The sequence below is a fragment of the Quercus lobata genome, chromosome 5, assembly GCF_001633185.2.
Source record: "Quercus lobata isolate SW786 chromosome 5, ValleyOak3.0 Primary Assembly, whole genome shotgun sequence".
In the NCBI taxonomy this organism is placed as follows: domain Eukaryota; kingdom Viridiplantae; phylum Streptophyta; class Magnoliopsida; order Fagales; family Fagaceae; genus Quercus; species Quercus lobata.
This window is the reverse complement of record NC_044908.1, coordinates 35674948-35689179: the sequence shown is the minus strand read 5'-3', so window position 1 is coordinate 35689179 and position 14232 is coordinate 35674948. Positions and strand designations below refer to the sequence as shown.

The following is a 14232-nucleotide window of genomic DNA, read 5'->3' as shown; positions in this document are numbered from 1 at the left end:
CAAATCCCTAGAGGAGAAAACGAGTAAGCAGACTGCCTCGCCAAAGCCACTTCAACAGAACATATGACCGTCCCTGGCAATGTACTCTCCTTTGTTCTGCTTTCTCCACTAATAGATTTCGCCGATATGCAGGAGATAGATTCTGAAAATAACTGGACCACACCATTAGTCTCCTACTTGAAAAATGGCATACTACCAAACGAGAAGGAAGCTGCAAGAAAGCTGAAAGTTCAAGCAACGCGATTCATTCTAATAAAGGACATCTTGTACAAAAGAGGTTTCTCCTGCCCATACCTAAGGTGTTTGGGCACTAAGGAAGCAGACACATCATAAGAGAAGTCCATAAAGGAATTTACGGGAACCACTCAAGGTCACGATCATTAGTACACAAGCTGATCTGAGCCGAGTACTACTGGCCCACCATGTAGAAAGATGCCCAAACTTATGTCAAAACCTGTGACAAGTGTCAAAAGTTCAGCAACGTCATCAAACATCCATCTGAAGAATTGACCCCGATGACAGCTCCATGGCCTTTTGTTCAGTAGGGATTAGACATCATGGGACCATTCTCGGTAGCAGCGCGACAGTTGAAGTTTCTCTAGTAGGCATAGACTACTTCACAAAGTGGGTGGAAGCTGAAGCCATGACAACCATTACAAAGAAGAACGTGCGGAGTTTCGTTTGGAGATACATCATCTACAGATATGGGATCCCTAGGGTACTGATCTCAGACAACGAGAAACAATTCGACAACAACTCCTTTCGTGATTTTTGCTCGTAGTTAGGGATTAAAAACCACTACTCCTCTCCCACCCACCCTCAAGCTAACAAACAAGTTGAAGTCACAAATCAATCCTTACTTAAAATCATCAAGACTCGGCTCGAAGGGGTAAAGGGTATAAGGTCCGAAGAGCTGCCAAGCATACTGTGGGCGTATAGGACAATAGCGAGGACACCATTCAAAGAGATGCCATTTTAGCTGACATATGGGAACGAGGTGGTCATTCCAACCGAGGTCGGACTCACGAGCTACAGGTTGGACAACCATGATGAAAGAAAAAAAGATGAGGCTATACGTCTACAGCTCGATCTATCGGACGAAGTCAGGGTGACAGCCGAACAAAGACTCGCACGATACCAGGACCTCATGGGCAAGCACTACAACTCTCAGGTCAAACACAAAGACTTCCAGGCTAGAGATCTCATTTTAAGGAAGGTAATGGGCGTTGCTAAAGACCCTACCCAAGGGAAGCTCGGCCCCAACTGGGAGGGACCTTACAGGATTACGTCATGGCAAAGGAAAGGCACCTACCACCTAGAGACACTAGACGGATGGAAGTTGCACCATTCTTGGAATGCCAAGCACCTTCAAAAGTACTACCAGTAAAGTTGATAGCGTGTAAAGCAACACTATTCATTCTCCAGTTTACTTTTAACTTTAGCAACACTCCTTAGTTTTTTAGTTTAACTTTGTTCATTTTTGCTACAATACTTTCTAAGCCCAAAGGGCAAGTCTTTTTCTTTAAGCAATTTTTTCTACAGATGCATGGTTTATCATAATAAAAGGAATTTATTCAGATATGACTAGTCTGTTTTTTCTACAAAACATTAACAAGTCCATAAAGTGGACGAGTTTAATAATACATCCATAAAATGGATGAGTTCATTAGTCCATAGAGTGGACGAGTTCATTAGTCCATAAAGTGGACGAGTTCAATATAATAAGTTCATAAAGTGGATGGGTTTAATAATACGTCCATAGAATGGACGAGTTTATTAGTCCATAGAGTGGACGAGTTCATTAGTCCACAAAGTGGACGAGTTCAATATAATAAGTCCATAAAGTGGACAGGTTTAATAATACGTCCATAAAGTGGACGGGTTTAATAATACGTCCATAGAATGGACGAGTTTATTAGTCCATAGAGTGGACGAGTTCATTAGTCCACAAAGTGGACGAGTTCAATAGTAAGTCCATAAAGTGGACAAGTTTAATAATACGTCCATAAAATGGACGAGTTCATTGGCCTACAAAGTGGAAAAGTTTAATAACAAGTCCATAAAGTGGACAAGTTCATTAATAAAGTGGACGAGGTTATTGAAGCAAACGACTTCATAACTTGGACCAGAAGTGAATAAACCCATAATTAATGTAAACGGACTTATAAAATCCAAAGAGAGGACCAATTCATTCCACAAGGATGACTTGATACAATCCATAATTAAGGAGAACAGGTCCACAAGAAAAAGGATTCGTAACTTAGTCAAACTTGACAAATTCATCCCATAAAGTTGACCAGTTCATCCCATTAAGTTGACAAGTTCAATAGAGTAGACAGATCTGGTTAAGCCCACAAAGTGGACGAATCCATTACGAGGTTTATTAGCCATCAAATAAATTAGTTCAAGACAGCCGAATCAGGATTATCAAGTTATAAAGCAGATGGATCCACAAGGGCCAAGGATAAAATAAACATGTTGAAAGCGACGGATATGGAATACCATAAATAAGATGAAGTTTTTACAAACAAAGCCCAAGAAAATACAAAAAGAGTATTGTCCTGAAATTAGATTACATTTACAATGAAAAAAAACAAGAAAAAAGAAAGAAAGAAAGAAAGATGCTAAGTTCATGAAGCCGGGAGGTCTCATGGGACCCCATCACCCTTGGTCTGGTCTGGGGCATCCTAAGTTGAAGGGTTGTCAGCAACTGGAGGATTGGTTGATGGAGTCAGAGGAACGACAGGAGGATTCATGGCTAGCTAAGCAAGGATGACGCTGTCATCTTGAGTATCCTGCTCTGACTCGGTGGAGTCGTCAGTCTCTTCAAGAATAGCGTCGCCTACAGGTGTTGTTGGCAAGGGGTCATCCATTGAGACCTTCGCCAAATCTAGGTGAGGGTAATTGGATTTGACCTGTTTAAGGCAATCCTCAAACCACACACCATAATATTCGGTGCAAGAATCAATGTATGCCTGTGACTCCTTGAACTCTTTCATAGCATCGGCCTTGGCCGTCTCCACTTGGCCCAACATAGTCGTCAACTCCTTCTCTACCGTTTCCTTGGCTTCTAGATCTTTTTTCCACTGATGAGCCTCCTCCTCTAGCTTTTCTTTCAACTCCTTCCCCTCCTGGTTGAGGGTACAAAGGGCACTCTTGTACTGTTCTTGCCCATCAGTCAGGTTCTTAACACGCTTTTACAGACGGGTAATCAACCCTTCGTTGGCAACACCCTTAACCTGCAAAGCTTTCATACGAACCAGTGCCTATAAGATAGAACAACCGTCAGCTGGTTAACATGAAAATGAATGAATAAAAGAATGAATGGAAAAAACATACCCGAGCAAGGTCAAAGAGGCCTGAATCCCCCAACTCCCCTGTCACTTGGCCAACACAAGGATTCACGTCCTTATCTTTGATGATGGACTCAAGCATCTTGACAACATAATCCTTATGGGTAAGGAGACAACGCTCAGAATCTTAAGTGACGGAGCTAGGCGTTGTCATCAGCCCCTTGCCAGCCCCATGCGTTGGAGGTGATGGCTTCTTAGGAAGCTTCTCTCCAGGAGTGACGAACGCCTTTTTGGACGGACAGTCGTCCTTCCCGTCACCCTTCTTTTTAGTCACCCCCTTTTTGACGGCCTTAGGGGCTAACGAGGACTCCCCCTCCTTAGCTTTCCTTTCTTCCTCTTTCTTACGAGCGGCAGCTTCCTTCACCCTCTGCTTGGCTGCCTCCATTTCTGCAAAGAGAAATGACAAATATTGGAATAAGTGACGACCTTGAACAAGCCAACGGGAAAAGAAAATAGAATGGCTAAAGCATATAAACTTATGACGACAGGAATAAGCATTAAGACGACAGGCCTCTAGTGTTGGCTCAAGACCCCCACAATACGCGTATAAAGTGTCGAGTGTAATAAGATCCCGACACTTCCGCTCGTCCAATGGGATTTCTGTTACCTGACAAATAAAGTCTTCTTGCTTGCCTATGATACGTGGACGAACGCTAGCTAGAAAAAAAAAAAAAAAAAAAAAAAAAAAAAAAAAAAAAAAAAAAAAAAAAACAATGTTAGAAATTTGAAACAAATAAACTGAAAGAAGCAGACAGGATCAACCTAAATCCTTGACATAAGCCTAAGTGTTGTCAAAGCCATGAGGCATTGTCTCCCACTTTTCCTCACGACACACCCAATTCGTCCCTTTGACAAAGAAATACTTGTCCCTCCAATTCCTATTGGAATCAGGCATATCAAATACCAACCTCAGCCCCTTCTTCCTTGTAGTGAAATGGTATGTCCCCTAGGACGAGACAATGTGTTAAGGATGGTAGCACCAAAAGAACTCGTCAATAGTTAGCTGACGATTCCCTCCACTTAGACGGCCCCACTGAATCTCGACCCCAATGAATATCCTCCAAGTGTTGGGGGCAATTTGACTAACAGGCAACCCCAGAAAATTGGCCAACTGACGGTGAAGGGTCGTCAGAGGCAGTCTCAATCCTGTCGTGAACATGGAATCATACATGCCGACGTTCGTGGTCTTCCCTAAGTAGCATCTCTCAAACTTCCCAAGGAGACGGATTGGGATGTTGTCTGGAATTTGGTAACGACCACGTAAAGTCTTGAAAACCTTGTCCGACATTATCAGTAGAAAGTCATTAACTGTCCATTTTTTAGGAAGGATGAAAGGACGGTCGTCTCCTGGGCTACCTGAAGTACTCTCTAAGACCTCTTCCTCACCAATATTTTCATCCTCATCACTCTCTCCCCCCTTCTCCATTGTCATCCTCATCTTCACCCTCACTTACTACCTCATCTTCTCCTCCACGACTTTCCACTTCCTCGTCAGAAGATTGGGCTGACATTTCCCTCTTTGATGACCAGGAGAAGCCCTCCTTGGGCTCATGACCTAATGGGAAGACCTCGTCGTAGCCCACTCCCTCGCAGACTAACGGCTGTTCACTCATCGCTTCTCCAGGCATCTAACTACCTACAAGCGACGGAGGTATTCTAAGAACTTAAGTTGATAGCCTTTCTAAAAAATATATATTTTCACAATCAAAAGAAAAGGATAATAAAAAAAATAAAAAAATAAAAAGGAGGTAATAAGAGCAAGGGTGACTTACCAAGTAAAACTAACGGACTCTTGAAAGATGATAGTCTTAGCTAAAGTAAGATGACGTGGGCAAATTTCTCAAAGTGACAGGTTCGCTCTAATAATCAATGGCAGTAAAATAGAGGAAAATGGGGAAGGAGGCGAGGTATATAAGGGAGGATATGCATAGAAGACGAAACGATGCCCTCGTCCAGAAGCGGAGCCAATTAAGTTGCACCACATGTCCAAGCATTAAATAAAGGCTGCTCGAGGAATCGCCCATAAATGATTTTCCCTATCTCCTAAGCAAAAGAAATTTAATAATAAATTTAACTCCATAACCCGTCAGCTTAAGCTGATGAAGCTATGGAGTAGGAGGCAAATGATAAGGATAAAATTGTAAATATGAACGCTCACTGATGGAAAGGCATAGAGCAACGTTCCAAACAAACCCATCGTCCTCACTTGTGTCCATTGACAAGTGACAACAGTAGGGAGTCTACAACTCTAAGTTGACGGGGTCAGCTTGAAGCGAAGATGGAAAGCTGACGCCACTAAGCTAAAGGGGATGCACGAGACTAATGGTTCTAACATGACCTTAACTTGGCCTTCACGCATGCGTGTATAAGGAAATATCTTGTGCCCCACACTTAGTGTTAATCAAGGAAAGGATTCCGCAAAATACGCTCATGAGGACTCCTATAAGGAAAAGACTTCTAAACCAAGGAAGAGATGTCAACCCTCTACTACTATAAAAGCCCCAAAACCCTCACTAATCAAGGTACACATAATTCACCCCCAACTCTGGCACTTTAGAGTTGTGAGAAGTTCTAACTTGACCTTCGGAGGGTATTTGGCCAATACCACACCGGTGCACTCTGTTAGGTCTTCTCTTTTTGTATTGTGCATGTATTGTTTCGAGCACGTGAGGACCGTATGACTTATTGTTGATTTTTTGGCATCATCATATGTGATTTTTCTTTTTAATATAATTCGAAATTTCGTTATTTAAAATATATTATTTTTAAAAAGAGAAAACCAAAAACCCTTTAATCTATAAATTGAAAAGTTAAATAACCCCAAATAAATCTAGAAAGCAATTGTTACATCAAGCTGTTGAATTTGTTTCAAGGTGGAGAAACACTAAGAGCATTCTCATCAAGGATTCTAAAAATTTTAGTATTTAACACTTCAAAAACCTACTTTATCTATTATATTATCCTATTTTAAGATATATCAAACATCAAAACTTCTATATTTCTTACCATTTCATTTAAATAATATAAACTATTCATTAAAATAATAATAAAACAACTACAAAAAAAACTATAGCAACTACCTCCTCCACCACCCCTACCACTGCTCCACTTGCCATAACCACCATTGTAGCATCCACAACCCACCATAGCCACCACCACCACAAGTCACCGCACCACCGTGGCAACCACAACCACCTGCAGGAAGAAAAGAAAAAGAAAAAACCCAAAGTATAATCACAGCCAACCACCACCCAACCACCACAAAAACAACTAGCCACTGCAAAAATAAAATCTCAGCCAAGCACTCATCGATGGCTGATCTAACCCACTGTAGAAAAAAAGAAAAAGCCATCTAGCAAAAACAACTGTTATCAAAACAAAATTGTAATCCAAAGATTCAACCCACGCACTCACCAATTTCACCACAGTGCCTCCAAATCAAACCCACAAATTACTGTCACCGTGACCCACCATCAAAACCTACTGAAAAAAACAAACGAAAGAAACAATGGATTCAATTGACATGTGAACCTCTAGTGAAAAAATAATATAAAATATACAATATAGTAATACAACACCTATAGTCTTTTCTCAAAAAAAAAAAATAATAATAATAATAAATAAATAAAAGAAAAAAAAATGCGACACCATTTAGTCCAAAGTCTAATCCAGTGCACGTGTCTAATTCACACATCATGGCACATAAAACAAAATCCCTCTTGTCCCAAAAAAAAAAAAAAAAAACACTCACTAACATCACCACCATTACAACTGTAACCCAATCTTCCCTCCATTTTCCCTTTAACTTTTTTTTTTTTTTTTTTTCCTCCCATACATAAGACTTTTTATCCGCAAAAACTGTCTTTAGTCAAAAGCGTCTTGGGACCCTCCCTTCCTCCCCCACATTTTTCTAATCCTCATTTCCCAATCACTAAATTCATTATAAAAATACACCAAAACCTAAATCAATCAATTATACAAACCAAAGCTATCTCTTTCCTAATCAAAACCCAGACCCAAAATTAAAAATTTAAGAAGAAATAAACAGCACCTTTTCCTAGTCTGTGTGCGTTTGGCACATACTAAAAAGTTATTTTTTTTATTATTTAATTTTTTTTTACTATTATTTATAAATCTTATTGTACTTTTTAGTACTATTTATGAGTTTCATTATATTATTTCAACTACATCTTAGTTTTATTTATAATACTTTCAACAAAAAAATTTTTAGTTTCAGTTAAATAAATTCTTCCTAAACTGTCCCTCAGTAAAGGAAACTTACTATAGTATAATATATACATTTTTTTGGTTTTAGAAGAAAAATTATATGCAAAGTAAACTTATAATGTAACACTCCCTTATTAATAATGTTAGTGTATACCTTTCTCTATCAGTCATCAGTAAACGCCTCACAAGTCAGAAGAAACCAAAAGAAAGAATTATAGTAGTAAACATGAATTAACAATACCCATATGATTATCCAACTGTAAAGCAAACCCACATTGGATACCTACTGATACACAAATGAAGATCCCTGTCAATTCCATGCCCATTTGTTCTTCTTCATTTCTTGTTACCAAACCAAACCCACTAACCTCCAAAAACCCAAACCACCCCACCATGCCTTCAAGACCCTTAGCTCCAACTCCTAGCTTCACTTCTCCAGCTCCAAGTTTCTTCACCAGAACCAGGGTCTTGTTCTTGACCCTGACCATCTCAGCTTCCATTGTTATATTCCTCTCAATCCTTTACTTTCTTTATCACATCTGGCACTCCCTTGTACACAGAGCTAAAACCATCCCCTTTGACTCCAGTGCTCCTCTCAAGCTCCAAAGATTCTCATACAGAGAGCTAAAGCAAGCCACCAATGCCTTTGACACTGCCAATGTCATAGGCAAAGGTGGGTCAGGTACTGTGTTTAGAGGAATACTCAGAGATGGTAAACTCATCGCTATAAAGCGTTTGGACACTCTTTCTTTGCAGTCAGAGAGAGAGTTCCAGAATGAGCTGCAGATTCTTGGTGGCCTAAGGTCACCATTTTTAGTCACACTATTGGGATACTGTGTGGAAAAGAACAAAAGAGTGTTGGTTTATGAGTATATGCCCAATAAGAGCCTGCAAGAATCACTTTTTGGAGATGGGTGTTTGGGTTTGAGTTGGGAAAGGAGGTTTGACATAATATTGGACGTTGCTAGAGCTCTAGAATTCTTGCACCTTGGATGTGATCCACCAGTGATTCATGGTGATATTAAGCCCAGCAATGTTTTGCTTGATTCTGAGTGTCGGGCAAGGATTTCGGATTTTGGTTTGTCAAGGATTAAGGTGGAGGGTGAGTTTGGTGTGGATTTGTTCAGCCAGGACTTGGGGAAGAGCCAAGAGCTTTCAGGGAATTTGGCTGCAGAGACACCAGCTACTGCTACTCCTGTGGAGAGTGCTCATGAGGTAGATTTTGCTCTTGCTTTACAAGCTTCCTCTTCATCCAAAAATAGTAAGATGTCTTATAATGTTAGAGCTTTAAACTTGAATTCTTCGAATTATAATGCTAACATGGCAAATGAGAGTGATATTAAGCCTTGTAGTGCAAAAGGGAAGGAGGTCTCAGTAGTAGACATTGGTGGGGATGATTGGAATAATAGATTTGTGCCTTATGATGATGACTTTTCTAGCATTTATCATAGTAAGGAGTTGAATTGTAATGCATTTTCGGGTGTTGATGAGGAGGCTGATACAAAACAATGGGGGAAGGATTGGTGGTGGAGGCAGGATGGGAGTGGTGAATTGTGTAGTAAGGATTATGTTATGGAGTGGATAGGGAGTCAGATTTGCCCAACAACAAATCCTGATTGGGATGAAGAAAAGAAGAGTGTTCCTGAGCAAAACAACTTGGATGATTCGACTCCGTTAGATAAATTAGAAGATGTGAATGATCCCCAATTACAAGAAATTGGATTTGAAGATCTTGATAAAGGGTTGGATAAAAAAGAGTCAAGGGGCAAGAGAAGTCGTAAGAAGAAGCAGAGAAAGATACAAGAGTGGTGGAAAGAAGAGCACCTTGATGAGATTAGCAAGAAGAGTAGTAAGCTTAAAAATCTTGAAACCAAGTGGAGGAAAGGCTTCAAAATACCACATTTTGGTCTTGGTAGACAGTTTTACTTCCATAGACGAAAGAACTTTGGGGAGCAATGTCAAAATGAATGTGATCCAAATGGGGAGTTCAGTTTTAGAAGGGGATGGAAGAAAAAGAGCAGCCGTTCTATTGGCAGTGACATGTGGAGTGGAGATCTCTTTAGTCGTGAACTTAGCAGTACCACAAGTATGAGAGGGACTTTGTGCTATGTGGCACCAGAATATGGTGGGTGCGGGTACTTAATGGAGAAGGCTGATATTTACAGTCTAGGAGTTTTGATTCTTGTGATTGTATCTGGTCGAAGGCCATTACATGTTCTTGCCTCCCCAATGAAGCTTGAGAAAGCAAACTTAATAAGCTGGTGTCGTCAGTTAGCTCAAGTGGGAAATGTTTTAGAACTTGTGGATGAGAGGTTGAAAGATGATTATAATAAGGACCAGGCAGGCTTGTGTATAAACCTGGCTCTCACTTGCTTACAGAAATTGCCAGAGTTGCGGCCAGATATTGGTGAAATAGTTAAGATATTGAAAGGGGAGATGGATCACCCACCACTCCCACTTGAGTTTTCTCCTCCCCCCTCTTCCAAATTGTTCAGTAGGTCAAGGAGAAAACAGAAGTCAAATGCAGAGTAAACTCTGGATCCTAATGTTGATTTACTTTTTCCTTACCATGTCTTATTGGGTTCATGCTGAGTGTAATATACAGGAGTGATGATTGGTAGCTGTTATCAGTGAACAGATTCAGGTGTGTGTCTACTGTGACCCTGTGACAATTACATTGTTGTATGTACATTAGATTACTGATTTCTTTTTTTTTTTGCCACTTGGTAAATGCAAATATTGTTGGCTCAAGTTCATGGTCTGCTTGTTTCTTGTGTTAAGTTTTCCAAGTTCTGATGAGGACTTATTTAAATTGGAAAAAAATTTAGGCTTTTTTATTTGAAATTGTAGCCTACTCATCTTTTATCTGGTTCACTATACAAGCTACGTTTACATGGTAGCTGCTGCAAGTTGCTTCCAAGTTTTCTCTTCTTTGTCAAAAAGCTACTAGAAATTATTTTTCTTTTCTCCTTGTTTCGGAAGAAATGATTCTCCATGTTAAGATTTGAGAAAGGTGCTTTCAAAAGTTTGGAAGTTGTCTGGTGCTTTTGCTTGGTGTGAACAAAACGGCACGTGTCACTATGGGTGTTATCATTCAGAAGTTATTTCTGGTCATCTTTCAATGTTAAGTTGCCTTGGTTTTAAGCTCTTGATAAAGCAGCTTGATGATCTTGTTCTGCAATACTTTTAAAATATTAACTTCAATGTATTTTGTACTACTCTCAGCTGCACTCTTGGATCATTGAAAGCAGATATTTGAGAAAAGCAAGCTGCCATCTTTGAGAAATTGCATCAAAATTTGGCAGTCAATTCATGAAATATAAAGTCTTCGAGGGTATGCAACAAAGTGGATAATTTGAGGTGCATGTTTCTTGGTTCTATTATTTGTAGTCGAAGTGCCTTACAAAATTGATATGAATTGGTAAAGCAAATTTGATAGGAAGGAAGACAACGGATATATATTTGTCTTCAACTTAGTAAATTTTCATTTAAGGGATACTTTCCCTGCTTGTACCGGTAGAGCAGGTAGGTCCACCATAACCATAGTAATTAAGGCGATTTCTATTTCATCAGACAATTTATTCCATATTTAAATGCAGAACATGATTGCCTCCCGTTCTTTTTCTCCTTTAATGTTTCCTTGACTGAATAGCAATCACGTAAGTCAAAATCATGGGCCAAAGCTACTGACCACCATTGTATGCATCAATATCATCAATCATCAGGCCATGAGGGAATTAAGAATTGTTGCATGATATCTCATAAATTGTGTTCGAAAATTCACCATTTGGCCAGTTCATTACTGTTGTTTCTTTCTTTTCTTTGAAAGAAATAAAATGGTATGTTTCCTTTTGGTAAATGAAGCTACTCGTGTCAAGTTTGTCCAATACCACCCATTTCACGAGAAATTATAACCCAAAAGGATCACAATAAATGGAATGATATTTATGATGGGTGCAGCGTAACAGCCAGACACATTTGGGAACTCTCACCCTCTTACCCTTTTACCAAACACTAGCCGATATCTCACACGAGACGTGGTGCATTTCAAAATATTTTGTAAAAAAAATATTTTTTAACCCCTTGCATTCATTAATACAATTATTGTTAGTCATGTTTAATTGATATGTGGTGCATTTTGAAATATTTTGTAAAAAAAATACTTTTTAACCCCTTGCATTCATTAATACAATTATTGTTAGTCATGTTTAATTAACAAAGTTTTAATAGTAGAACTAAATTCAAACCAAACCCTAGTTCCTAACCATAATAAAATCTTATTAAAGCTTAATATTAAAATTAAATATTCTATTGAGTGTAGTCAATGCCAAATCTGCGAAATTTAGATTTGGCAACATTCTTTGCTATTTTTTGTAAGTATCCCAAACTAGTATCAACATGACAATTTGCAATATGCAGTCATTTGAAAGTCACAAACAACAATGGTTAAAAAGTAATTCCAAGAACATTTATATTCGGTTGCCCCTTTAAAGCTTTCAAATATGAAATTCCTCAATTTCTCATAGCTGGAAAACATGGATGGAATTTACATTCTTTAATGTGTTATTGTCTCATTGTCTAAATGATCCACTTTCTACAGAAGATTGCATAAAGTTCATCTCCTACTCATGTAAACTCAGACCTTTTAATTCACCTTCTTGCACAAAGTACATTAAGAAACACATAAACTAACATGAGGTCTACTACATTGATGCTTAACTACATCCAAATAACACTCAAAATTGATTAAGAATGAAAACATTAATATCAAAATGTTTTATGGAATCAAAAGCATATAATTAATTAACAACAAAGAATGAACATTGACAAAGAGCAAGTTAAATTCAAAAGAGAAAGAAGACTAAATTAAAATGCACACGAAAGATGAAATTTGTGCTGTGTTGATATCTAGCAATAATAAATAGTTAAACCAAAAATTCCCTATAGGGCCTTTGAGCACTATAGTACCAATAGGTGGCTAATGCCTAGCAGTAGTTGAAATGAGATTTTAATCGAGGATAGTCATTATTCAACCCCATAAGTTTTAGTTACGTGAATGGAAGTTGGAAAGTAAGAAAAGGATGTATACTAATAGTTATGATAAGATGCTCTAGATTTTAACCTTTGCATATGGTGATTATTGTCCCCGAAAAATAAAAATAAACCCCAGTTGATTACTAAAATTAAAAATAACATCCCAAAGAAAACAACGGGGAAAAATAAAATTGACCTCAAAGGGACATTCCAATTATGATGATATATTTGTGGTATTTGCAAAGGTGTGGAGAGAGAGCAATTGGATATGATTGGATTCCTTGCCATTGCCCTTGTCATAGGATTTCATAAACCATTTCTTTTTATTTGTCTATAATAATTCCAACAAAACACCCAACACATCAAAATTGCAAACTCTAATATTGAATTGATAACAACACAATTAAAACCTAACCCTCTATTGCAAACTCTAATATTAGATTCATAACAACAACAAAAATTAATTTAGTTTATATTAGTTAAAGCACACTATTTGTGTTTCCTCTTAGCCAAGAACACAATCACTTTTCTAGAATAAAAAGGAGAAAAAGAATAAAATTTCAAACCCTTACTCGCCACGTTTGAACTTTACAGATTCTAGAATGCAAAACCGCAATTTTGCCATAGGATTTACTCATTTCAAGCCGAATCTATCCAACAATACATCAAGAGTTTGAGTTATAAAAATGTGATTGCTGAAAAACTTGTAGCTAAAGATTTTAGGAAAAAAAAAAGGAAAAAAAAAAAGAAAAAAAAAAAGAAAAAGAAAAAAAGAGAAGTGATTGTAAAAGGAGACTCATGGCTAGAAGGAAGTGTACTAATTAACATATAACTTAGATAATTGAAAGAGGTGGGCAACTGAAGGGTTAGATGTAGAAGAGCTATATAACTTAGATAATTGCAAGAGAAAGGCAATTGAAGGGTTAGACGTAGAAGAGCTGAATTAATGGTTTTTTTTTTCTTTCTTTCTTTCTTTATTAAACAATTAATGGTATACTTGAAAGTTTAAAAGTTATTTTAGTCAACTAAGACTTGAGAGAGAGGAGTGATGAGGAGTGATAAGTAATAGATGAGGTGTAACTTGAACAAAAAAATAAAAAAATTAGATGGCTATCAAAGAAGGCGCTACATGGCAGAACCTCATGTTTTCCCGTATAAGGTCTCTGCTTTTATATATACTAGCTTATAACCCACACAATGTGTGGGAAACTTTTGTTTTTTACAAAAGACAAACCATAGGTGAAAATTTAAAAATCTCATAATTAGATAATACAAAAAAAAAAAAAAAAAAAAAATTGCAAGAAAGAAACCTAAATTCAAGGAGTTTTACATAGAGACAATGAAATGTAATTGTAAAGTTGTAATTTACAACTATGTGTTTTGTTGGATTTATTTCGTGCCAAATTTGATTGTAATTTCATTCAATTTGTTTTACCTTGTATTTATTGTGGGATTTAATTGTAAGGGTTGTGTAATAGAGAGAGAGTGTGAAGACTCAAGCTATTGAAGACAAAAGGGTTTTCGCGGGTATCTCGCGACTAAACATCCCACGAAATGATGCATGTGCCCTACACATGATTGGAATGCGAAGAGTCAGGACAGTTGAAGACAGCTGTGT

The 14232-nt window shown here is 38.0% G+C and overlaps 1 protein-coding gene across 2 annotated transcripts; it reads left to right on the top strand.

Moving 5' to 3' along the window:
- The first annotated feature begins 7805 nt into the window (after positions 1-7805).
- Positions 7806-11181, top strand: LOC115992360 (putative receptor-like protein kinase At1g80870). 2 transcript variants are annotated; one of them, XR_004092488.1, is made up of 2 exons: positions 7806-10224; positions 10806-11181. XR_004092488.1 is itself a non-coding variant. In XM_031116540.1 (1 exon), the coding sequence occupies exon 1, from the start codon at positions 7878-7880 to the stop codon at positions 10110-10112; it is 2235 nt and encodes a 744-aa protein (XP_030972400.1). In that variant the 5' UTR covers positions 7806-7877; the 3' UTR covers positions 10113-10295. The 2 variants fall into 2 exon arrangements, 1 of the variants encoding a protein (XP_030972400.1); XM_031116540.1 differs by lacking the exon at positions 10806-11181 and having other exon boundaries at positions 7806-10295.
- The last annotated feature ends 3051 nt before the right edge of the window (positions 11182-14232 follow it).